The 26,215-nt window shown below is 47.0% G+C and overlaps 1 protein-coding gene across 1 annotated transcript in view; it reads left to right on the plus strand.

The window, feature by feature from the left end:
* LOC135057421 (myb-related transcription factor, partner of profilin-like) overlaps positions 1-19,614 on the plus strand; it is a 29,717-nt gene extending 10,103 nt beyond the window's left edge. The window contains exons 2-6 of the mRNA XM_063963313.1: positions 123-309; positions 479-998; positions 1,525-1,620; positions 1,711-1,805; positions 19,519-19,614. Coding sequence (XP_063819383.1) covers positions 123-309; positions 479-998; positions 1,525-1,620; positions 1,711-1,805; positions 19,519-19,614 — 994 coding nt within the window. The remainder of the gene's footprint in view (positions 1-122; positions 310-478; positions 999-1,524; positions 1,621-1,710; positions 1,806-19,518) is intronic.
* The last annotated feature ends 6,601 nt before the right edge of the window (positions 19,615-26,215 follow it).

Genomic DNA, 26,215 nt, shown 5'->3' on the forward strand with positions numbered 1-26,215 from the left:
TTTTTTATGTGTATTTGGTCCTGCTTGAGAACTAGGGTCCCAGCAGCATGACGTGTGGTTGCATGTAATTTTGTAATGTGTGTTAAATTTGTAAAAATATATATTTTTTCTTTTTGCAACAGAGATGTCCAGAGACAAGCGGCCCGATCCCCCCATTCCCCCCACCCCTCAGAAGAACTTTCCCTGCATAGCAACGAGGAGTGGGAGCCGACCCAGGAGGAGGATACGACCGACCAGGCATGCAGTGACCAGCCACGGTCGTCAAGGGACCAAATGGAGAAGTCAAAGAAAAAGAAAAAGCCTAGACAGGTAAATACTGACAACACCTGCAGACACAATAGCATTCAACTTGACACACCCTAGTTTGCGCACTGCCATGAACACCTACAGGTATCTTTGCGCATTGCCAGGGATACTGACACTCACAGGTACATACCGATCTTAGTAAATGCATGTTTTGTTTTTTTAATCCCTAAAGGCAAGAAGCCAGCCAGAGGAGCAGTCGGAGGAGGAAGCCTCTGGTGAAGATGCAGGACCGAAGAAGCCGCGTGGACCCAGATACACTGAGGCGGAAAACTGTGCCCTAGTGGATGGCGTCGACAGGTCCTACGACGTTCTGTATGGACCAAGGGCACAGTCCACAGCAGCTAAGACCAAGCGAAACATTTGGGATGCCATCGCGAGACAAGTCACTGCAGTATCTGGAAACCGCCGGAGCACCAGAAACTGCATGAAGCGGTATAGTGATTGCCGCAGACAGACCAAGAAGAAGATGGGGATTCAGCGCCGAGATGAGACAGCTACGGGAGGTGGTCCGGCTCTCAATCTGAAGTGGCTACCCTGGGAGAACGTTATTAAAAGGCGCATGAACCCTGCCATGGTCGAAGGAGTTCGCGGAGGTGTGGACTCTATCCGTCCTGCTGGCTTTCCCGAGGAGGAAGAACCGCCCAGAAGACGGAAGACGGCGGGAGACAAGCAGTCCAAAAGGAGGCCTGATGGTAAGAATACATTCAGATAAGCTGTTCTAAATCTTATTTTTTTATTTTTTTTATTTGCTAATGTGTTTTTTTTTCCCCACAGACATGCCTGCCCAGAGGACATCACCTGCACGCAGGACATCGCCAGCACGTGGACCATTACCTGCGCAGCAGGCATCGACAGCAGCGCGCTAACCATCACCTGCGCAGCAAGCATCGGGAGCGCGCAGACCATCACCCGCGCTCCACACATCGCCATCGCGCAGAAAGTCACCTGCGCACCAGACGTCGTCAGCGCGCAGACCATCACCTGCGCGCCAGACATCAGCGCGCAGAACGTCACCTGTGTGCCAGACACCGTCGGCGACCACACCACCAGATGGGCGCCAAACTACAGCTCCTGCACGAAGGCCATCACCAGCTCATCTCTCCAGGAGCTCTGGGACTGTGACCGAAGAGCCTCAACAAGACACTACCCTTGTGGACCCATCACCCGACTTGTTTGAGTCTACTGAGTTAACGGATGAGACTTTTCTTGGGTTTGAAGACAGCCGTGCAGAAGTATCCAGCCGGACCCTTGAAAAGTCTCCAGAATTGAGGATAAGCGAGGCTCCTGGAGCAGCGGCACCTCAGGATGGAGAAGGTTTGTATTTACTTTTTGGGGGGGTGGTGGGTGGGTGCACCAGTTTGGTATAGTTTATTAACTTTAATTTTTATTTTCTATTGCAAACAGAGGTGCCACAGACCAGCAGAGGACTTGCATCGGGGATTGGTCACTTCTACAGGCCGGATCTCCTACAGGATTCGTCAGAGGATGACGAGGTGGAAGTGCAGCAGCCTGCTGTTTCTACATCCCTGTGTAAGTAAATATCGAATTGTGAGCCTTCAAACAAATGTATGAATGTGTATAATAATTTCTAATTTTCTTTTCAGCTGCACAAATGCAATTGGTGGCCGACGTACAGGAAGGGCAGGATCCCTCAAATGTTCAGAGGGTACACACCCTGGCATCCCACATTACTTCCCGCCAGGATACTTACACGAATGTCGTTGAAACCAGACTGGACGCCATTGAGAAGACAATAGAGAAGATTGCAAACAGTCTGGTTGAAATGCAAAAGGCTCATGACGACAGCACGGCCGAAATGCAAAAGACCAGACGAGAAGATCACAGGGAGACTATGGACATCCTTCACGTTCTGGCCACATCCATCAACCGGCTGGTGGAGAACACATCATGCCTGGCACACAGCACTGACAACATGTCGGAGAGCCAACGACATTCGGCATCCAGCCAACAGATCATCGCAACCACACTGCAGATGATGTACGATAAGCTCCCAGAGCCAGCTCATCAACACGCTGGTGATCCACCACTTCCGCCATCACAAGCCACATGGACGCCTCCTTCCCTTCCTCCACCACCATCCTGGTATAGACGGTCACAGCTGTACCAAGGATATACAGGGATGTACCCCACCCACCAGATGCCTCCACCACCAACACCGGCCGCAACATCTACACCCGCATGGGCACAGAGGCCAAGTCAACACAGTCAACACACTCCCCAGCCGCCCAGGGCATCGACGCCCCATCAGGAGAAAGAAGAGGATCCGGATAGACAACCACCATAAGCCCGGTCGTATTGTTTTATTTACTGTTATGTTTTCATGTATCCCTTTCTCCCCCTCCCATTAGTTTTTTTTTCCTTACTATTGTTTTATATTTGTGTTGGGCTCCCCCACCCGTGACCGGGTACTACCAAGGAGCTTTATGTCTAGGCATGCATGCGCGGGCATGTATGCGGGCGCGTGTGGTAACGGATGAAAGCTCCTTGTGGCTACATGTATGATGGGCCAAAGAGCTATTCTGATACCACTTTTTTTTTAATCAAAAAATCCTTTTTGTATTGGTGTACAATAGGCTTTCACTGTTGTGTGAATTTACTATTCACTAGTGTTTGTTTTTGGCTTATTCATAGGATTGGGTGGAAAATTGAAGTGGACGGCATAGTTCGTGTTGTGCGTACCAAGGTGAGTAAAGCAATGTTTCAATGTATATATTCAAGAAACTTTGGACCGCCTGCCCTTGTTGAACCACACAGCCCAGCAATGGGTCATGCTGGACTGTGTGGTTCCACAAGTGCAGGCGTGTCAAAGTGCTGACCACTGATACCACTATTCCACTTTGGACCGCCTGCCTTTGTGGAACCACACAGCCCAGCAATGGGTCATGCTGGGCTGTGTGGTTCCACAAGTGCAGGCGTGTCAAAGTGCTGACCACTGACACCACTATTCCACTTTGGACCGCCTGCCTTTGTGGAACCACACAGCCCAGCAATGGGTCATGCTGGGCTGTGTGGTTCCACAAGTGCAGGCGTGTCAAAGTGCTGACCACTGACACCACTATTCCACTTTGGACCGCCTGCCTTTGTGGAACCACACAGCCCAGCAATGGGTCATGCTGGGCTGTGTGGTTCCACAAATGTTCTTGGGAAAGGAATGAACATTACATCATTACTGTCTTTACTTAATATGTTTTTTTCCCCCCACAGATATCTATCTACACAAGAAAAGAATGTAAAGAAGAACAAACTACTTTTTTGTTTTATTACATTTCATTTTTTATTTCAAAAATAAAATACAATTTTATATATTTCTTCAATAAATTTTTAAAATGAGAAGTTTTCTGTGGTTTTTATTTAAATTATTAGTAAATACAATGTTAAATATGAGATGCAGTGGTATTGTGTTAGGTCGCCCATGGTACAGCAAGGGAACTGACGTGTCCCTTTTCATCCATGAGGATTCAAGCCACTTGGGAAGGATACTCCGCAAGACCTGTGGAAGAGAATAGTATGAGGTTCCAGCTATTGGTAGTGTCACCCTTCTATGGAAAAGGTAAAGGTACAAGCAACACGACACAAGCAGGTTACAGCGGCCCCAAATGCAACCCTCCGGCACTTGCGTAACTACACATCCAAACATTCCCTGACGCAGCGTAAGCATTGCTGTCAGGGCATGATTGGATGTGCAGTTTTGCAAATGCCGGAGGGCTACACTTGGGACATGCCGGGGTGACTTTGGACAAGAGGGAGTTTTGGGCAATATATCTCACCTGAGCGGGGTTGTCTGCAACATGGCGGAGGTTCAGGTCCACATCACAAGTAGGTCGCCCATGGAACATCAGGGGAAATGTCGTATCTCTTCACATCCACGCCACTTGGGAAGGATACTCCGCAAGACCTGTGGAAGAGAATAGTATGAGGTTCCAGCTATTGGTAGTGTCACCCTTCTATGGAAAAAGTAAAGGTACAAGCAACACGACACAAGCAGGTTACATCGGCCCCAAATGCAACCCTCCGGCACTTGCGTAATGTCAAAGTCGAAAAATATTGTAATACATGCCCCATGTACTAACCCCATGCACATGCCCACTGCGCGTGCACTCACTCTGCCGTGCTTGCGCATATCCGCAACTTGCGTAACTGAGCTTTCCACAGCCATGCGCCTTGGCGCGTGGTATGCGCATTTACGGTAGGGTTTGTGAACGCATAGAGGGTTATTAGAACATTACATATTTAACCCTTATAGTGCACATTGTACACATAGCCCCCTGCACCACATCAGAAAGAAATAGCTGTTTAAAATAGTAACAGAACAAAGGGATTCACCTTTACAGGATAGGAGGGGACAGAACAAGGTTACAAGGTGGTGTTTGGTGTCCAGCTGTAGGGTATTTTAAGGGAAACATTCTGGTGTTGGTTTGAGAAAGATCGCTTGTTCCTGCGTATAGTTATGTGCAAAAGTAGAATATGAACATTGACTGTGTTTACTGTGTATTGTGTATGCGGGGGGAGTCCAGACACAGGGGCAGTTAGGGAGGGACATCGCCCACTTATTCAAATCCACCTATGACCTCTCCTGTAATGTAAATGACCATCCCTGTGTCCAATGGACAAAGAGATTACAGTATCCATTGTGTTATGTTTTGGATGAAGTGAATAAAGAGAGCCTACAGCAGGCTTAGTCAGACAGAAGGCTCACAACGCTATCTATCAGATGGCGGAGGACCGGATCTGGGTTGCGCTTGCGAATATTCTCACGTACGTACATTCTCTGTAGCCATTATTCTGTTTAGATTTACTTGTTAGTCTGTAGTGTATAACTTGTATTGTTTTATCTTTTGGAATCAATCCACAGAGGCCTTAGAACCCTGTGGTTTCAACTACAAACGGTGTTGTGTTTTCACTTTCCTGCCTGGGCTTTAAAGTAGATTAACCTGTTTAAGGTGTATAAGCATTGTTAAGGTGTACACACTGCGGATACTTTGTATCGCCAGCGCTGCATAAGGTTTAAAGGTATAACATCATTGCAGAGCTTTGCTGCATAAGGTTTAAAGTGTAATCATATCATTGCATTGTATAACTGTATAAGGTTTTAAGGTGTATTAATTGTGTGTGCTTTGTACCCACAGTGCGGCGTTTGTACGCTGAGTGCGTATACGGTACGGGACTCTGTGCGCAAATAGCATACGAAGTACGTAGCGTGAGCTAGCGACCGCAGCAGCTCCATGGTAAAGGTGTGTTTAAAGGTATAGCTTTATGGTTTAAGATAATATCAACATTATCAATTGGTGGCTCTCACGGGATATCACGTTCTTAATGATGCACTGTACATTACAAACGCGGCTGTAATTGACCGGCTAATGATGGACGCATCGCAAAATGCTGACGAAAAAAAACATCCACGTTAATGTATTGTTGTGGTATCAGTAAGACGCTGATAGGAAATTTTAAGGGACAAGGCGTTTCTCATAATATTTAAGATGCTAAAATGTATTTTTATTGTTGCAAAACAAGGTTCAAGGTCATATTGTGTTTGATTCAGATTGGATTGTTTATCTGTTTAAGTAGGTTTAAAAGTATATTTAAAAGTTTGCATAGCTTTGATATAGTTTTATTTTTAACTCAGGCCTAAAATAACTTCAGGGGCTTGCATGGTGTGTGTTTTCTTTGTGACAAAGGAAGCAGCATGGTTTGTCCTCCATTTTGGACTAACCACATGGCCTGTCCACCATTTTGTGTAACCCTCATGGATGTGGAAGGGGGAGGAGCAGCGGCCATTTTGGGAAGGTCATTTTTTTCTAAATGGCTGATTTTCACTGCCCGGAATAATCAGCCGTCCTTGGTCAAAAATAAATCACCATTTATGAGTTACCAATGCCATAGTCAATTACAAATAGTTTCAGATGGGGCTTAATAAAAGTTAATAGTAAGATGAATACGTGATGTAAGAACCACACACAGATATAAACAAAGTTTTTTTTTCTTTACCGCTAGGATTCAGTTAACTCTGCTTGTTGTAAAATAGCCATTGAAATGCAAATTAACCGGTGTAACTGCTTTTTCCTAGCAGTGAAAAACCACCTTTACAGACAGCCAAAAGCACAGCGTTCATATGCAAATTAGAAGCACTTAATAAGTAAATGAGTCTCAGGAGACCAGTGAATGGTACAAATATATAATATTATAATTATGTGTGTATCAATGTATGTTCTGCAAGATAGCTATCCAATATGAATCATACTATTGGAAGCATTGATTACTAGATTTATTTAGACCTGTATTTTGTACTCTGTATACCTGCTCGCATTATTGCCATAAGCATTGATTACTAGATTAATTTTGACCTGTACTGAGAAAATTTGTTGCTATTTAGTTAAAATATAGAGTTAATATTTAAGGGAAGTAAGTGTAAAATGCACACATAGCCTGGCCTAGTTGTAAAGGTTTATACAGTGGAAACTGTGTGTGTGTTAAGTAAGTGATTATAGTTAAATATCGCTTACATTTATAGAAGTGTGGGATTTGTAGTACTGCGGACGTACGGCCTTGGTACACGTGTCTCGGACAGCGTTCGGGACTGCGGACGCAATGTAAAGGCGTACACATGTGGCGTGTTTACGCAACGTGCGTACAGGTACGCCCACTAAATACAAATCACACAATAGCATTGTTTCAGTTTAGGCGATACGGTAGCCACGCGATAATAGCACAAATTTGTTCAGTTTCCAATATTTAGTTTAAAAGAAACCTTCTCTTACTGTGTCACCTCTGGGACTAGACTGTTTTATCTGAATGAAAGTTAATTTTCTGTACAGAAAAATCAAAGTGTATATGAGTGAACGAGCGTGAGTGTGCAAATAAAGGTTTTGTGAACCCAGAATTCGGGATCCCGTAGGAGACCACATCAGGTGAGTGGACACTTGGTGGCGTGGGAGTGGCTTTCTCACATTTACATTGATTAAGGTATAAAGGAGCAATTAGTATAACAGCAGACCAAGAGGTCAGCGAAGTCAGAAATCCGCTGACTAAGTCAAGCGAGGCTCTGAATACCGTGGCCTGAGAAAGGTCAGCGGTGAGAGCGCAGCCCCGGGGGTTTGCGTAGTACCCATATAGGCCCGTTCAGATACGCTCCGGCTGAGGTTTCGCAGCCTGAAAAACGATTCCATTGGTCGTATAGCGGATAAGTAATAGTTACTTATACGCCGTGCGATTGTACTGCGCGTTAGTGTGTGCAATAGTTAGTTCAACTTGATACTCATTACGCCATTTGCGTAAAATCACGGGATCATAGACGCTAATTGTACACGCAACGTGATTTGTGTAACAGTTTTTTTATTTTATGGGAGTTTCGCTGGTCACTCAGGAAATCTCCAATGACCAATATTTACTGGGAAAGGTAAGTCACTCCCACACACTCTCAGTAAATAGAGGTTACGTAGGGCCCCAGGTTGGGTACGACCAGCGCTGAGGACAGTGTGTAGGTGTATTGGCCAACGTGGGCGTGAGTGGGTGAGAGCGCTCTGAGAACTTTCACAGTCGCCTTACCTCTGAGTAATTTGGTTTTTGTAGGAATTAGCTGAGATGGCAATACCTGCAAAGAATGGGGGCCAGTTGCTCAAGTAAGGGACCATCAACCAGGGCTCAGGTTGATATTCCGCGGCCCAAAGGGTCGGCGAGGTACATAATGTGTGAGAAATATGGATCACACGCAGAGGTTTTATGCAATGAATGGGAACATATGACTGCGGAAGATAGGGAACCGTTCCCTAAGGTAGGCAGTTTTAGTCCTGAGGTGTTGCAAAATTTAAGGAGAAGGATATGTCTAATAAAATCCAGAAAACAAAGGATTAGACATTATGATTGTTTACATTTATGGCAACAGGAGGGTGATATGCAAAGGGGATTGGCTCAAATAGCTGGTTCCAACCCTAGCAGGAAACTGATAGCAACTGCACCACCACCACCGTACATTACAGGAGAGAAAGTGGCTACAGAGAATGGCGTACTAATATATGATAAGAGTGCACTTAATAAATGTATTAATACTATCCCGTGCAAGTTGTATCCCATCTTAAACTTCCCTCAGGACTGCGACCAAGAAGATGAGCCCAGCACGATATCGGCACTCTCTAGCAGCCACCATACAAGATACCCAAGTGGGCACGGCCCAACCAGTAAGAGCAGTAGCAAAGGCCCCTAGTGGAGGGACAGGTGAGGTCGTGTCTACAGGTAAGTACGGTACAGTACATTATGCAGAGACAATTGCACCTCACATTGTAGAAGCAACCCAGAATGATGTAATTGAACTGAATCCTGTCAGGGTGATCGCAGTCCCCAATGGGAAGACTGATGCTCTGGGAATCACTCCCGTCAGGAACATTGCTATGCATTGCCCCTGGTCCCGGACAGAATTGAGGACAATTATGTCTGAATTTCCCGATCCCAGGAAAGATCTAGCCACATGTCTGAGGTTTATTAGAGAACTAGGTAACGCCACCGAACCCAATAACAAAGATTGGCTGACAGTGCTACGGGCATGCTTGCCCTCTAATATTAACCCTGTGAAGTTCATTGCTGACTGTAAATTAGATGCAGAGGTACCTCTCACTGATGAATACAATCAGGAGAACGTAAAACAGATCAATCTGCAGTTAGGAGTATATTTGCCAACTGTTGTCAAGTGGAATAAAATCTTCTCCATTAGACAAAAAGAAGGTGAAACGGCTTCTATTTCCATCGAGCACTGCAGGAAATGGTTAGATACACAGGGGTCGCGGACATTAAGGAAAATGTGCATCATAGGGAGGTAGCGGTGTCCGTATTAATGGACGGTTTAAAAGAAACGTTGAGAACAAGGGTACAAACCACTCAACCTAGCTGGAGAGGTATCTCGAAGGCTGCATTAAGAGAGTCCACTATTGAGCATGATCGGAACATCATTAGGCACAGGGAGTCACAGGGGGATAAGCTGATGACAGTAAGTATAAAAGCCCTGACAACGAAGCCACATCAGCCTAAACCCCAGACCCCTGATGGTAAGTCGTATGTGGTAAAATGTTATAAATGTCAGAAGGAAGGACATTACGCACGGAACTGTAATTTTAAAGACCCACATAAGGTATATCAACCCCCTAGACCAGAACATGACTCACAGTATGACACACGTAATTGGGATCAGGGATAACATATGAAAAATTTTGGGCCGCACCTGTAGTCTGCAGCCAGTGAAGTTAATTGCTAGCCTTTGAAGTGAACCTGAGGTCACAGTTGATGTAGTTGGTAGATCATTCCTTGTAGATACAGGGGCGGCCAGGTAAACTCTGTAATTTATCTTTAAAAATGTTTCCTCATCATCTCTGACGTTCACCGACAGAACTACAGCTCAAACGTCACATGTCTACTCGGTCTTTTCAGAGGTCTGCCCAGCCCCAGTATATCTCACCAGCATCATTGTGCCTGGCCATGCACAGAGGGTGGAGAGTGGAAATACTGGTGGAGGAAGACTGTGCAGAGATACCGATAGACATGATGGTGTGACAGCCTCAGAGGCGGAACTACCGCCAGTGCAAGCAGTGCGTTGCACTGGGGCCCGCCTCTGTCCAGGGGCCCAAGCATGTAATGAGTCGAATTGACTCATTACATGCCGCTGTGCGCTGCGGGCAACCGCTGCCCGCAGCGCACAGCCGCCCACAGAGGAGAGGAGCAGCGGCACGGATGGGGGAAGGAGGAGGAGGGAGGTGAAGGAGGGAGCCGCAGCAGCGCTTTGTTACTGGTGGAGGCGCTGCTGCCCCTCTGCTTCACTATAGGCTGTCTTCCGAGAACAGCCTATAGTGAAGCAGAGGGGCAGCAGCAGCAGCGCCTCCACCAATGACACAGCGCTGCTGCGGCTCCCTCCTCCACCTCCCTCCTCCTCATTCTCTACTGCCTGGGAATCGTCTGACGCTGCACCGAGGAGCCTGAGCCAGCGAAGAGGGTAAGTATAATTCTTCTTTCTGTCTTTCCTTCTTTCTTTCTTTCTTTCTTTCTTTCTTTCTTTCTTTCTTTCTTTCTTTCTTTCTTTCTTTCTTTCATTCTTTCTCTTTTTCTTTCTTTCCTACAAAAAAAGGGGGACTGTGTGCCGCAATGTGTAAAAACGGGGAATCTGCCTGCCGCAATGTGTAAAAATGGTGAATCTGCCTGCCGCTATGTGTAAAAATGGGGAATCTGCTTGCCGCAATGTGTAAAAATGGGGAATCTGCTTGCCGCAATGTGTAAAAATGGGGAATCTGCCTGCCGCAATGTGTAAAAACGGGGAATCTGCCTGCTGCAATGTATAAAAAATAAGATTTTACTTACCGATAAATCTATTTCTCGTAGTCCGTAGTGGATGCTGGGGACTCCGTCAGGACCATGGGGATTAGCGGCTCCGCAGGAGACAGGGCACAAAAATAAAGCTTTAGGATCAGGTGGTGTGCACTGGCTCCTCCCCCTATGACCCTCCTCCAAGCCTCAGTTAGGATACTGTGCCCGGACGAGCGTACACAATAAGGAAGGATTTTGAATCCCGGGTAAGACTCAAACCAGCCACACCAATCACACCGTACAACTTGTGATCTGAACCCAGTTAACAGTATGACAACGTAGGAGCCTCTGAACAGACGGCTCACAACAAGAAACAACCCGATTTTTTTGTAACAATAACTATGTACAAGTATTGCAGACAATCCGCACTTGGGATGGGCGCCCAGCATCCACTACGGACTACGAGAAATAGATTTATCGGTAAGTAAAATCTTATTTTCTCTAAACGTCCTAGTGGATGCTGGGGACTCCGTCAGGACCATGGGGATTATACCAAAGCTCCCAAACGGGGGGGAGAGTGCGGATGACTCTGCAGCACCGAATGAGAGAACTCCATGTCCTCTTTAGCCAGGGTATCAAATTTGTAGAATTTTACAAACGTGTTCTCCCCCGACCACGTAGCTGCTCGGCAGAGTTGTAATGCCGAGACCCCTCGGGCAGCCGCCCAGGATGAGCCCACCTTCCTTGTGGAATGGGCCTTGACAGATTTAGGCTGTGGCAGGCCTGCCACAGAATGTGCAAGTTGAATTGTGCTACAAATCCAACGAGCAATCGTCTGCTTAGAAGCAGGAGCACCCAGCTTGTTGGGTGCATACAGTATAAACAGCGAGTCAGATTTTCTGACTCCAGCCGTCCTTGAAATATATATTTTCAATGCCCTGACAACGTCCAGCAACTTGGAATCCTCCAAATCGCTAGTAGCCGCAGGCACCACAATAGGCTGGTTCAGGTGAAACGCTGACACCACCTTAGGCAGAAAATGAGGACGCGTCCGCAGTTCTGCCCTGTCCGAATGGAAAATCAGATATGGGCTTTTATACGATAAAGCCGCCAATTCTGACACTCTCCTGGCTGAAGCCAGGGCCAGTAGCATGGTTACTTTCCATGTAAGATATTTCAAATCCGCCGATTTGAGTGGCTCAAACCAATGGGATTTGAGAAAATCCAAAACTACATTAAGGTCCCACGGAGCCACTGGGGGCACAATCGGGGGCTGTATATGTAGTACTCCTTTTACAAAAGTCTGGACTTCAGGAACTGAAGCCAATTCTTTCTGGAAGAAAATCGACAGGGCCGAAATTTGAACCTTAATGGACCCCAACTTGAGGCCCATAGACAATCCTGTTTGCAGGAAATGTAGGAATCGACCCAATTGAAATTCCTCCGTGGGGGCCTTCCTGGCCTCGCACCACGCAACATATTTTCTCCAAATGCGGTGATAATGTTGTGCAGTCACCTCCTTCCTGGCTTTAACCAGTGTAGGGATGACCTCTTCCGGAATGCCTTTTTCCCTTAGAATTCGGCGTTCAACCGCCACGCCGTCAAACGCAGCCGCGGTAAGTCTTGGAATAGACACGGTCCCTGCTGAATCAGGTCCCGTCTTAGAGGTAGAGGCCACGGATTTTCCGTGAGCATCTCCTGAAGTTCCGGGTACCAAGTTCTTCTTGGCCAATCCGGAGCCACGAGTATCGTTCTTACTCCCCTTTGCCGTATAATTCTCAGTACTTTGGGTATGAGAGGCAGAGGAGGAAACACATACACTGACTGGAACACCCACGGTGTTACCAGAGCATCCACAGCTATTGCCTGAGGGTCTCTTGACCTGGCGCAATACCTGTCCAGTTTTTTGTTGAGGCGAGACGCCATCATATCCACCTTTGGTTTTTCCCAACGGTTCACAATCATGTGGAAGACTTCTGGATGAAGTCCCCACTCTCCCGGGTGTAGATCGTGTCTGCTGAGGAAGTCTGCTTCCCAGTTGTCCACTCCCGGAATGAACACTGCTGACAGTGCTATCACATGATCTTCCGCCCAGCGAAGAATCCTTGCAGCTTCTGCCATTGCTCTCCTGCTTCTTGTGCCGCCCTGTCTGTTTACGTGGGCGACTGCCGTGATGTTGTCCGACTGGATCAACACCGGCCGACCCTGAAGCAGGGGTTTTGCCAGGCTTAGAGCATTGTAAATCGCTCTTAGCTCCAGTATATTTATGTGAAGAGACATCTCCAGGCTTGACCATACTCCCTGGAAGTTTCTTCCCTGTGTGACCGCTCCCCAGCCTCTCAGACTGGCATCCGTGGTCACCAGGACCCAGTCCTGTATGCCGAATCTGCGGCCTTCTAACAGATGAGCACTCTGTAACCACCACAGAAGAGACACCCTTGTCCGTGGCGATAAGGTTATCCGCTGATGCATCAGCAGGTGCGATCCGGACCATTTGTCCAGCAGATCCCACTGAAAAGTTCGTGCGTGGAATCTGCCGAATGGGATTGCTTCGTAAGAAGCCACCATCTTTCCCAGGACTCTTGTGCATTGATGCACAGAAACTTTTCCTGGTTTTAGGAGGTTCCTGACAAGTTCGGATAACTCCCTGGCTTTCTCCTCCGGAAGAAACACCTTTTTCTGAACCGTGTCCAGAATCATTCCCAGGAACAGCAGACGTGTTGTCGGGGTCAACTGAGATTTTGGGAAATTCAGAATCCACCCGTGTTGTTGCAGCACTACTTGGGTTAGTGCTACTCCGTCCTCCAGCTGTTCTCTGGACCTTGCCCTTATCAGGAGATCGTCCAAGTAAGGGATAATTAATACGCCTTTTCTTCGTAGAAGAAACATCATTTCGGCCATTACCTTGGTAAAGACCCGAGGTGCCGTGGACAATCCAAACGGCAGCGTCTGAAACTGATAATGACAGTTTTGCACCACGAACCTGAGGTACCCTTGATGTGAAGGGCAAATTGGGACATGCAGGTAAGCATCCTTGATGTCCAGGGACACCATAAAGTCCCCTTCTTCCAGATTCGCTATCACTGCTCTGAGTGACTCCATCTTGAACTTGAATTTTTGTATGTACAGGTTCAAAGATTTCAGATTTAGAATAGGTCTTACCGAGCCGTCCGGCTTCGGTACCACAAATAGTGTGGAATAATACCCCTTTCCCTGTTGTAGGAGGGGTACCTTGACTATCACCTGCTGAGAATACAGCTTGTGAATGGCTTCCAATACCGTCGCCCTGTCTGAGGGAGACGTTGGCAGAGCAGACTTTAGGAAACGGCGAGGGGGAGACTTCTCGAATTCCAACCTGTAACCCTGAGATATTATCTGCAGGATCCAGGGGTCCACCTGTGAGCAAGCCCACTGCGCGCTGAAATTCTTGAGTCGACCCCCCACCGTTTCTGAGTCCGCTTGTAAAGCCCCAGCGTCATGCTGAGGGCTTTGCAGAACCCGCGGAGGGCTTCTGTTCCTGGGAAGGAGCTGCTTGCTGCCCTCTCTTACCCTTTCCTCTGCCTCGGGGCAGATATGACTGGCCTTTTGCCCGCTTGTTCTTATAGGACCGAAAGGACTGCGGCTGAAAAGACGGTGTCTTTTTCTGTTGGGAGGGGGTCTGAGGTAAAAAGGTGGATTTCCCGGCCGTTGCCGTGGCCACCAGATCCGATAGACCGACGCCAAATAATTCCTCCCCTTTATACGGCAATACTTCCATATGCCGTTTGGAATCCGCATCACCTGACCACTGTCGTGTCCATAAACTTCTTCTGGCAGATATGGACATCGCACTTACTCTCGATGCCAGAGTGCAAATATCCCTCTGAGCATCTCGCATATAAAGAAAAGCATCCTTTAATTGCTCTAAAGTCTGTAAAATACTGTCCCTATCCAGGGTATCAATATTTTCAGTCAGGGAATCCGACCAGACCACCCCAGCACTGCACATCCAGGCTGAGGCGATGGCTGGTCGCAGTATAACACCAGTATGTGTGTATATACTTTTTAGGGTAGTTTCCAGCCTCCTATCAGCTGGATCCTTGAGGGCGGCCGTATCAGGAGACGGTAACGCCACTTGTTTTGATAAGCGTGTGAGCGCCTTATCCACCTTAGGGGGTGTTTCCCAGCGCGCCCTAACCTCTGGCGGGAAAGGGTATAATGCCAATAACTTTTTTGAAATTAGCACTTTTCTTTCTGGGTTAACCCACGCTTCATCACATACATCATTCAATTCCTCTGATTCAGGAAAAACTACAGGTAGTTTTTTCACCCCCCACATAATACCCCTTTTTGTGGTACTTGCAGTATCAGAGATATGCAAAGCCTCCTTCATTGCCGTGATCATATAACGTGTGGCCCTACTTGAAAATACGTTTGTTTCTTCACCGTCGACACTAGATTCAGTGTCCGTGTCTGGGTCTGTGTCGACCGACTGAGGTAAAGGGCGTTTTACAGCCCCTGACGGTGTCTGAGACGCCTGGGCAGGTACCAACTGGTTTTCCGGCCGTCTCATGTCGTCAACTGATTTTTGTAATGTGCTGACATTATCACGTAATTCCATAAACAAAGCCATCCATTCCGGTGTCGACTCCCTGGGGGGTGACATCACCATTATCGGCAATTGCTCTGCCTCCACACCAACATCGTCCTCATACATGTCGACACACACGTACCGACACACAGCAGACACACAGGGAATGCTCTATTGAAGACAGGACCCCACTAGCCCTTTGGGGAGACAGAGGGAGAGTTTGCCAGCACACACCCAAGCGCTATAATATATATGGGAACAACCTTATATAAGTGTTGTATCCTTATAGCAGCTTAAAGATATAAAATATCGCCAAAAAAAGTGCCCCCCCTCTCTGTTTTACCCTGTTTCTGTAGTGCAGTGCAGGGGAGAGTCCTGGGAGCCTTCCTCACAGCGGAGCTGAGCAGGAAAATGGCGCTGTGTGCTGAGGAGAATAAGCCCCGCCCCCTATTCCGGCGGGCTTTTCTCACGGAGTTTGAGATATCTGGCAGGGGTTAAATACATCCATATAGCCTCAAGGGCTATATGTGATGTATTTTTTAGCCATAAAAAGTATTATACATTGCTGCCCAGGGCGCCCCCAGCAGCGCCCTGCACCCTCCGTGACCTAATGGTGTGAAGTGTGTGACAACAATGGCGCACAGCTGCAGTGCTGTGCGCTACCTTCATGAAGACTGAAAAGCCTTCTGCCGCCGGTTTCTGGACCTTCAATCTTCAGCATCTGCAAGGGGGGTCGGCGGCGCGGTTACGGGACGAACCCCAGGGTGAGACCTGTGTTCCGACTCCCTCTGGAGCTAATGGTGTCCAGTAGCCTAAGAAGCCAATCCATCCTGCACGCAGGTGAGTTGAACTTCTCTCCCCTAAGTCCCTCGATGCAGTGAGCCTGTTGCCAGCAGGACTCACTGAAAATAAAAAACCTAAAACTTTTTCTAAGCAGCTCCTTAAGAGAGCCACCTAGATTGCACCCTGCTCGGACGGGCACAAAAACCTAACTGAGGCTTGGAGGAGGGTCATGGGGGAGGAGCCAGTGCACACCACCTGATCCTAAAGCTTTATTTTTGTGCCCTGTCTCCTGCGGAGCCGCTAATCCCCATGGTCCTGACGGAGTCCCCAGCATCCACTAGGACGTTTAGAGAAATGGGGAATCTGCCTGCCGCTATGTGTAAAAATGGGGAATCTGCCTGCCGTAATGTGTAAAAACGGGGAATCTGCCTGCCGCATTGTGTAAAAAGGGGTAATCTGCTTGCCGCAATGTGTAAAAAGGGGGAATCTGCCTGCTGCTATGTGTAACAAGGACACGCTGTCTGCCGCAATGTGTAAAAAGGAGGAATCTGCCTGCCGTAATGTGTAACAAGGGCACGCTGTCTGCCGTTATGTGAAAAAAGTGTACGCTGTCTGCCGCTATGTTTAACAAGGGCACGCTGTCTGCCGTTATGTGAAAAAAGTGTACGCTGTACTCCGCTATGTGTAACAAGGACACGCTGTCTGCCGCAATGTGTAAAAAGGGGGAATCTGCCTGCCGTAATGTGTAACAAGGGCACGCTGTCTGCCGTTATGTGAAAAAAGTGTACGCTGTCTGCCGCTATGTTTAACAAGGGCACGCTGTCTGCCGTTATGTGAAAAAAGTGTACGCTGTCTGCCGCTATGTGTAACAAGGGCACGCTGTCTGCCGTTATGTGTAAAAAAAGCACGCTGTCTGCCGTTATGTGTAAAAAAGGGGGACGCTGTCTGCCGTAATGTGTAAAAAGGGGACGCTGTCTGCTGTAATGTGTAAAAAGAGGAATCTGTCCACCGTAAGGTGTAAAAGGGTCTCTACCTGGTGTAGTGGTGCTACTGTGCGGCGTAATTTGAATAATTGAGACTACTGTGCACCGTTTTATGAATTGGTATTATTTTGTGGCCACACCCCTTCCCCACGAAGCCACGCCACTATGTATTTTTGCGAGCGCCTACGGCGCGCACTGCCCCTGTTTTGCATGCAGGGGTGGGGCTCCAATGCCGTTTCTTGCACACAGTGCTAAAATGTCTAGTTACGGCACTGTTGCTAGGTATCCACTTCCCTGAGCAGGTCCCCCCTCACCAGATCCTCTCCAGGGGTGAGGGGGTGGACTTGGATGGGATGGGGGGGGCCCAAGCCATTTTGTCGCACATGGGCCCACCGCTCGCTGGTTCCGCCACTGGACAGCCTGATGGTGAACGCAAATCTGACAAATTTTCTTTTTATCACTCTCTCTCTCTTTTTGTATTTTTCATGTTCTACGGATGGTTTATTTCACACAACAGTTAGACACATGGTAATGCAAGATTTATGTTCCCTACAGAAAGGTCACTGACTCGGTAGAGGAAATCATATCACTGGAGTGTCTGTTCCGGGAAGGTTGAGACGGCACCTGAGCACTGAGAACAATAAGACCAGATGCGGTTGTCGCACCAGTTTTTCTTTTTCCCTTTTATTATTTTCTCCACCTCCCATCACCCTCCTTTCCTCCCCCCTTCTCATTCTTTTCCTCTTCCCTTAACAAGAGGGACTTACCCCAAGAGACTGCATTCCGGGTTTTCCTGTTGACCCTGTTGTTGACCAGAGCAGTCTGTTTCGGTGAGAGTACCAGAGAGGTCGAGAAAGGATCTGGAATGGGTTCTGATGGCAAGGACGGATTTGTAGAATTCCAAGAGCAACACATTCACCGAGCAAAGGCGAGTATCAGAAAACGATCTGGTAGTCAAGAAACTAGGAGACACTGTGAAGGGTTATTGGCTGAAGAAAATTTTATCTGTAGAAACTGTGAAAACATAGTTGAGGACGTGTGCATCCAGAGATGTCAGTCCAGCCTTAATATCAACATGGACCGTCATCCATTGAGTGATTATCACTCATTAGTGGGTAAGGTTTTAAACCAAACAGAATGCTGGGTGTGCTCACAAGTACCTCAAGGTCAGAGCAAGTCAGGACTAGTACCGTATCCTTTAACAATAGATGAGGTACTTGAATTAAGGGGTGGGAGACCGGTGGACAAGAAATTTTATATTTCTAGGCCCCCTAGTTTGAATCTCCACCAATATCATGTGGATAGGTCCTTAGTATGTTTCAACATTTCCAATTCCCGAAAGCCGATAAATTGGGAAGTGACATGGAATAACCAAACCATGGCATTTTCACACAGAACCGACAGAATGCCCGTAGACTCAGAACTTATACGCCAAATAGCCGAAGGTGGAAGATATTTTCAGTACAGGTATACTCTAGGAAGTAGGACCATGCGGGTTGGAGAAGTATCTCCAGGGTACTGTGCGCATATCATACAGCCTGATACGTGTACTGAACAGATGAGAGAGTTAGGGGTAGGATTTTTCACCTGGAAGGTTTGCAATATGGTAATGTCATATTCTGTCCCATATGTTCTCCCCGATGATGCATATTTCATATGCGGGAGGTAGGCGTATAAGTGGCTTGCCCCAAACTCAGAGGGATTGTGTTACATTGGAAGAGTGTTGCCAGAAGTAATGACCATAACCCATAATAAGATGAAAGACATTCACCGCAATGCTCAAGCTCCTTACACTCACACTCACTATGAACACATCGTTAAGAGACACCTTATAGATAGGACAGAGCACGCAGCCTCTGATTTGATCCACGAATCCACCGGGATTCAATTCCTACTCGCGTTAGATATCACCCGTACCGCCAAAGGAATTATACATTTTAGGTATATTCATTCGCTAGCGAACCTGATAGATAATATCACCGAGATGTATGATGACACCTTCAGGTATACTGGGAGGGAATTGCAAGCTTACAAAACGGAACTGATCCAGCTCAGGATGGTTCTCAATTACATCACAGCGGTGACAGGCGGGTACTGTGTCACCTTGGCAACTCAATATGGTGTAAAGTGCTGCACGTACATTACAAACAGCACTGACGACCCAACTGAGGTCATAGATCAGAAGATGGATGATATCTTGCAATTGAAGTGGGAGTTCAGGAGGAGACACAACCTTACCCTTACTGCTGTGAGTAATGAACTGACCGGCTGGGTCTCATGGTTGAACCCACGCAATTGGTTCTCAGGTTTAGGAGAATGGGCTCAAAATGTTATTGTGAGTGTAGGAAAGTTTCTCCTTTGTATCCTGGGAGTTGTCATAATGATTGGCTTGATATTCAGGTGTGTTCGAGTTTTAACGCAGCGCAAGCGCAGTACCAAAGTGATGAGTTTGAGGAGCGGGGGCATTGTTACAACAACTGATTTAATTTATGACCCATCAATAGAGACAATGTTGTGATAAGACGTGATTCCACGGTCCGTTTCTTTCACCCGTTTCTCCTTTGTTTTTCTCCCAAGCAAAAATACATCCATTCGGAAGAAGACTTTGATGGACATTCTACAGACTTTGATAGACACTATAAAGACTTTTTAAGACTTTTTATGGACACTTGAAAGACTTTGATTACCACCCACAGCAAGGATACACCCATCCGGACAAGACTTCAATCAACACCCAAGGACGATTGCACACATTATTATGTGAATGTATTTGTAATATGTTTCTTATCTTCATCTCTACAACCTTCAGGTAGTGACACACATAGTCGACAGGTGATATATATATCCACATATTAGCATTCACATGTTTTTCCCCCTCCATGTGTCATCAACTAAATGTGCACCCCATTTGTTGGAACAAGAAGCCGAAAAGAGCTCGGTAGTGTTTGTTGGCCCACTTACAGACCCTTAATACGGGATAAGAAGGATTTAATGTATACTTCGCAATACCTCGAAGCTTATCTAGAACATGTTCTTATCTAGAACATGATACATGCCCCTCAGACATGAATTTCATACATACATGCTTTTACTATCCCACTAGGCCATACATTTCCCGCCTACTCCTCTCCTCTTACCATCCAATTATTTTGTAGATTGTATTGTATATTTTTCCGTTTAATGTTTAGATAGTGGCAGTTCTTGTTGACTGCCAAAGGGTGGACTGTCAAAGTCGAAAAATATTGTAATACATGCCCCATGTACTAACCCCATGCACATGCCCGCTGTGCGTGCACTCACTCTGCCGTGCTTGCGCATATCCGCAACTTGCGTAACGGAGCTTTCCTTGGCCATGCGCCTTGGCGCGTGGTATGCGCATTTACGGTAGGGTTTGTGAACGCATAGAGGGTTATTAGAACATTACATATTTAACCCTTATAGTGCACATTGTACACATAGCCCCCTGCACCACATCAGAAAGAAATAGCTGTTTAAAATAGTAACAGAACAAAGGAATTCACCTTTACAGGATAGGAGGGGACAGAACAAGGTTACAAGGTGGTGTTTGGTGTCCAGCTGTAGGGTATTTTAAGGGAAACATTCTGGTGTTGGTTTGAGAAAGATCGCTTGTTCCTGCGTATAGTTATGTGCAAAAGTAGAATATGAACATTGACTGTGTTTACTGTGTATTGTGTATGCGGGGGGAGTCCAGACACAGGGGCAGTTGGGGAGGGACATCGCCCACTTATTCAAATCCACCTATGACCTCTCCTGTAATGTAAATGACCATCCCTGTGTCCAATGGACAAAGAGATTACAGTATCCATTGTGTTATGTTTTGGATGAAGTGAATAAAGAGAGCCTACAGCAGGCTTAGTCAGACAGAAGGCTCACAACGCTATCTATCAGATGGCGGAGGACCGGATCTGGGTTGCGCTTGCGAATATTCTCACGTACGTACATTCTCTGTAGCCATTATTCTGTTTAGATTTACTTGTTAGTCTGTAGTGTATAACTTGTATTGTTTTATCTTTTGGAATCAATCCACGGAGGCCTTAGATCCCTGTGGTTTCAACTACAAACGGTGTTGTGTTTTCACTTTCCTGCCTGGGCTTTAAAGTAGATTAACCTGTTTAAGGTGTATAAGCATTGTTAAGGTGTACGCACTGTGGATACTTTGTATCGCCAGCGCTGCATAAGGTTTAAAGGTATAACATCATTGCAGAGCTTTGCTGCATAAGGTTTAAAGTGTAATCATATCATTGCATTGTATAACTGTATAAGGTTTTAAGTAGGGATGTGCACTTGAAATTTTTCGGGTTTTGTGTTTTGGTTTTGGGTTCGGTTCCGCGGCCGTGTTTTGGGTTCGACCGCGTTTTGGCAAAACCTCACCGAATTTTTTTTGTCGGATTCGGGTGTGTTTTGGATTCGGGTGTTTTTTTCAAAAAACCCTAAAAAACTGCTTAAATCATAGAATTTGGGGGTCATTTTGATCCCAAAGTATTATTAACCTCAAAAACCATAATTTCCACTCATTTTCAGTCTATTCTGAATACCTCACACCTCACAATATTATTTTTAGTCCTAAAATTTGCACCGAGGTCGCTGGATGACTAAGCTAAGCGACCCTAGTGGCCGACACAAACACCTGGCCCATCTAGGAGTGGCACTGCAGTGTCACGCAGGATGGCCCTTCCAAAAAACACTCCCCAAACAGCACATGACGCAAAGAAGAAAAAAAGAGGCGCAATGAGGTAGCTGTGTGAGTAAGCTAAGCGACCCTAGTAGCCGACACAAACACCTGGCCCATCTAGGAGTGGCACTGCAGTGTCACGCAGGATGGCCCTTCCAAAAAACACTCCCCAAACAGCACATGACGCAAAGAAGAAAAAAAGAGGCGCAATGAGGTAGCTGTGTGAGTAAGCTAAGCGACCCTAGTGGCCGACACAAACACCTGGCCCATCTAGGAGTGGCACTGCAGTGTCACGCAGGATGGCCCTTCCAAAAAATACTCCCCAAACAGCACATGACGCAAAGAAGAAAAAAAGAGGCGCAATGAGGTAGCTGTGTGAGTAAGATAAGCGACCCTAGTGGCCGACACAAACACCTGGCCCATCTAGGAGTGGCACTGCAGTGTCACGCAGGATGGCCCTTCCAAAAAACACTCCCCAAACAGCACATGACGCAAATAAAAATGAAAGAAAAAAGAGGTGCAAGATGGAATTGTCCTTGGGCCCTCCCACCCACCCTTATGTTGTATAAACAGGACATGCACACTTTAACCAACCCATCATTTCAGTGACAGGGTCTGCCACACGACTGTGACTGAAATGACGGGTTGGTTTGGACCCCCACCGAAAAAGAAGCAATTAATCTCTCCTTGCACAAACTGGCTCTACAGAGGCAAGATGTCCACCTCATCATCATCCTCCGATATATCACCGTGTACATCCCGCTCCTCACAGATTATCAATTCGTCCCCACTGGAATCCACCATCTCAGCTCCCTGTGTACTTTGTGGAGGCAATTGCTGCTGGTCAATGTCTCCACGGAGGAATTGATTATAATTCATTTTAATGAACATCATCTTCTCCACATTTTCTGGAAGTAACCTCGTACGCAGATTGCTGACAAGGTGAGCGGCGGCACTAAACACTCTTTCGGAGTACACACTTGTGGGAGGGCAACTTAGGTAGAATAAAGCCAGTTTGCGCAAGGGCCTCCAAATTGCCTCTTTTTCCTGCCAGTATAAGTACGGACTGTCTGACGTGCCTACTTGGATGCTGTCACTCATATAATCCTCCACCATTCTTTCAATGGTGAGAGAATCATATGCAGTGACAGTAGACGACATGTCCGTAATCGTTGTCAGGTCCTTCAGTCCGGACCAGATGTCAGCATCAGCAGTCGCTCCAGACTGCCCTGCATCACCGCCAGCGGGTGGGCTCGGAATTCTGAGCCTTTTCCTCGCACCCCCAGTTGCGGGAGAATGTGAAGGAGGAGATGTTGACAGGTCGCGTTCCGCTTGACTTGACAATTTTGTCACCAGCAGGTCTTTGAACCCCAGCAGACTTGTGTCTGCCGGAAAGAGAGATCCAAGGTAGGTTTTAAATCTAGGATCGAGCACGGTGGCCAAAATGTAGTGCTCTGATTTCAACAGATTGACCACCCGTGAATCCTTGTTAAGCGAATTAAGGGCTCCATCCACAAGTCCCACATGCCTAGCGGAATCGCTCCCTTTTAGCTCCTCCTTCAATGCCTCCAGCTTCTTCTGCAAAAGCCTGATGAGGGGAATGACCTGACTCAGGCTGGCAGTGTCTGAACTGACTTCACGTGTGGCAAGTTCAAAAGGTTGCAGAACCTTGCACAACGTTGAAATCATTCTCCACTGCGCTTGAGACAGGTACATTCCACCTCCTATATCGTGCTCAATTGTATAGGCTTGAATGGCCTTTTGCTGCTCCTCCAACCTCTGAAGCATATAGAGGGTTGAATTCCACCTCGTTACCACTTCTTGCTTCAGATGATGGCAGGGCAGGTTCAGGCGTTTTTGGTGTTGCTCCAGTCTTCTGTACGTGGTGCCTGTACGCCGAAAGTGTCCCGCAATTCTTCTGGCCACCGACAGCATCTCTTGCACGCCCCTGTCGTTTTTTAAAAAATTCTGCACCACCAAATTCAAGGTATGTGCAAAACATGGGACGTGCTGGAATTTGCCCATATTTAATGCACACACAATATTGCTGGCGTTGTCCGATGCCACAAATCCACAGGAGAGTCCAATTGGGGTAAGCCATTCCGCGATGATCTTCCTCAGTTGCCGTGAAAGGTTTTCAGCTGTGTGCGTATTCTGGAAACTGGTGATACAAAGCGTAGCCTGCCTAGGAAAGAGTTGGCGTTTGCGAGATGCTGCTACTGGTGCCGCCGCTGCTGTTCTTGCGGCGGGAGTCCATACATCTACCCAGTGGGCTGTCACAGTCATATAGTCCTGACCCTGCCCTGCTCCACTTGTCCACATGTCCGTGGTTAAGTGGACATTGGGTACAACTGCATTTTTTAGGACACTGGTGAGTCTTTTTCTGACGTCCGTGTACATTCTCGGTATCGCCTGCCTAGAGAAGTGGAACCTAGATGGTATTTGGTAACGGGGGCACACTGCCTCAAGAAATTGTCTAGTTCCCTGTGAACTAACGGCGGATACCGGACGCACGTCTAACACCAACATAGTTGTCAAGGCCTCAGTTATCCGCTTTGCAACAGGATGACTGCTGTGATATTTCATCTTCCTCGCAAAGGACTGTTGGACAGTCAATTGCTTGGTGGAAGTAGTAAAAGTGGGCTTACGACTTCCCCTCTGGGATGACCATCGACTCCCAGCAGCAACAACAGCAGCGCCAGCAGCAGTAGGCGTTACACGCAAGGATGCATCGGAGGAATCCCAGGCAGGAGAGGACTCGTCAGAATTGCCAGTGACATGGCATGCAGGACTATTGGCATTCCTGGGGAAGGAGGAAATTGACACTGAGGGAGTTGGTGGGGTGGTTTGCGTGAGCTTGGTTACAAGAGGAAGGGATTTACTGGTCAGTGGACTGCTTCCGCTGTCGCCCAAAGTTTTTGAACTTGTCACTGACTTATTATGAATGCGCTGCAGGTGACGTATAAGGGAGGATGTTCCGAGGTGGTTAACATCCTTACCCCTACTTATTACAGCTTGACAAAGGCAACACACGGCTTGACAAATGTTGTCCGCATTTCTGGTGAAATACTTCCACACCGAAGAGCTGATTTTTTTGGTATTTTCACCAGGCATGTCAACGGCCCTATTCCTCCCACGGACAACAGGTGTCTCCCCGGGTGCCTGACTTAAACAAACCACCTCACCATCAGAATCCTCCTTGTCAATTTCCTCCCCAGCGCCAGCAACACCCATATCCTCCTCATCCTGGTGTACTTCAACACTGACATCTTCAATCTGACTATCAGGAACTGGACTGCGGGTGCTCCTTCCAGCACTTGCAGGGGGCGTGCAAATGGTGGAAGGCGCATGCTCTTCACGTCCAGTGTTGGGAAGGTCAGGCATCGCAACCGACACAATTGGACTCTCCTTGTGGATTTGGGATTTCGAAGAACGCACAGTTCTTTGCGGTGCTTTTGCCAGCTTGAGTCTTTTCAGTTTTCTAGCGAGAGGCTGAGTGCTTCCATCCTCATGTGAAGCTGAACCACTAGCCATGAACATAGGCCAGGGCCTCAGCCGTTCCTTGCCACTCCGTGTGGTAAATGGCATATTGGCAAGTTTACGCTTCTCCTCCGACAATTTTATTTTAGATTTTGGAGTCCTTTTTTTACTGATATTTGGTGTTTTGGATTTTACATGCTCTGTACTATGACATTGGGCATCGGCCTTGGCAGACGACGTTGCTGGCATTTCATCGTCTCGGCCATGACTAGTGGCAGCAGCTTCAGCACGAGGTGGAAGTGGATCTTGATCTTTCCCTAATTTTGGAACCTCAACATTTTTGTTCTCCATATTTTAATAGGCACAACTAAAAGGCACCTCAGGTAAACAATGGAGATGGATGGATACTAGTATACTTATGGATGGACCAGCGACTGCCAACACAGAGGTAGCTACAGCCGTGGACTACCGTACTGTGTCTGCTGCTAATATAGACTGGATGATAATGAGATGAAATTAATATATATATATATATAATATCACTAGTACTGCAGCCGGACAGGTATATATATTTATTATGTAATGACTGATGACGGACCTGCTGGACACTGTCAGCTCAGCAGCACAGCAGACTGCTACAGTAAGCTACTATAGTAGTATGTATCAAGAAGAAAGAAAAAAAAAAACCACGGGTAGGTGGTATACAATTATGGATGGACGAGCGACTGCCGACACAGAGGTAGCTACAGCCGTGGACTACCGTACTGTGTCTGCTGCTAATATAGACTGGATGATAATGAGATGAAATCAATATATATATATATATATAATATCACTAGTACTGCAGCCGGACAGGTATATATATTTATTATGTAATGACTGATGACGGACCTGCTGGACACTGTCAGCTCAGCAGCACCGCAGACTGCTACAGTAAGCTACTATAGTAGTATGTATAAAGAAGAAAGAAAAAAAAAACCCACGGGTAGGTGGTATACAATTATGGATGGACGAGCGACTGCCGACACAGAGGTAGCTACAGCCGTGGACTACCGTACTGTGTCTGCTGCTAATATAGACTGGATGATAATGAGATGAAAT

This window comes from Pseudophryne corroboree, chromosome 3, assembly GCF_028390025.1.
Source record: "Pseudophryne corroboree isolate aPseCor3 chromosome 3, aPseCor3.hap2, whole genome shotgun sequence".
NCBI lineage: Eukaryota > Metazoa > Chordata > Amphibia > Anura > Myobatrachidae > Pseudophryne > Pseudophryne corroboree.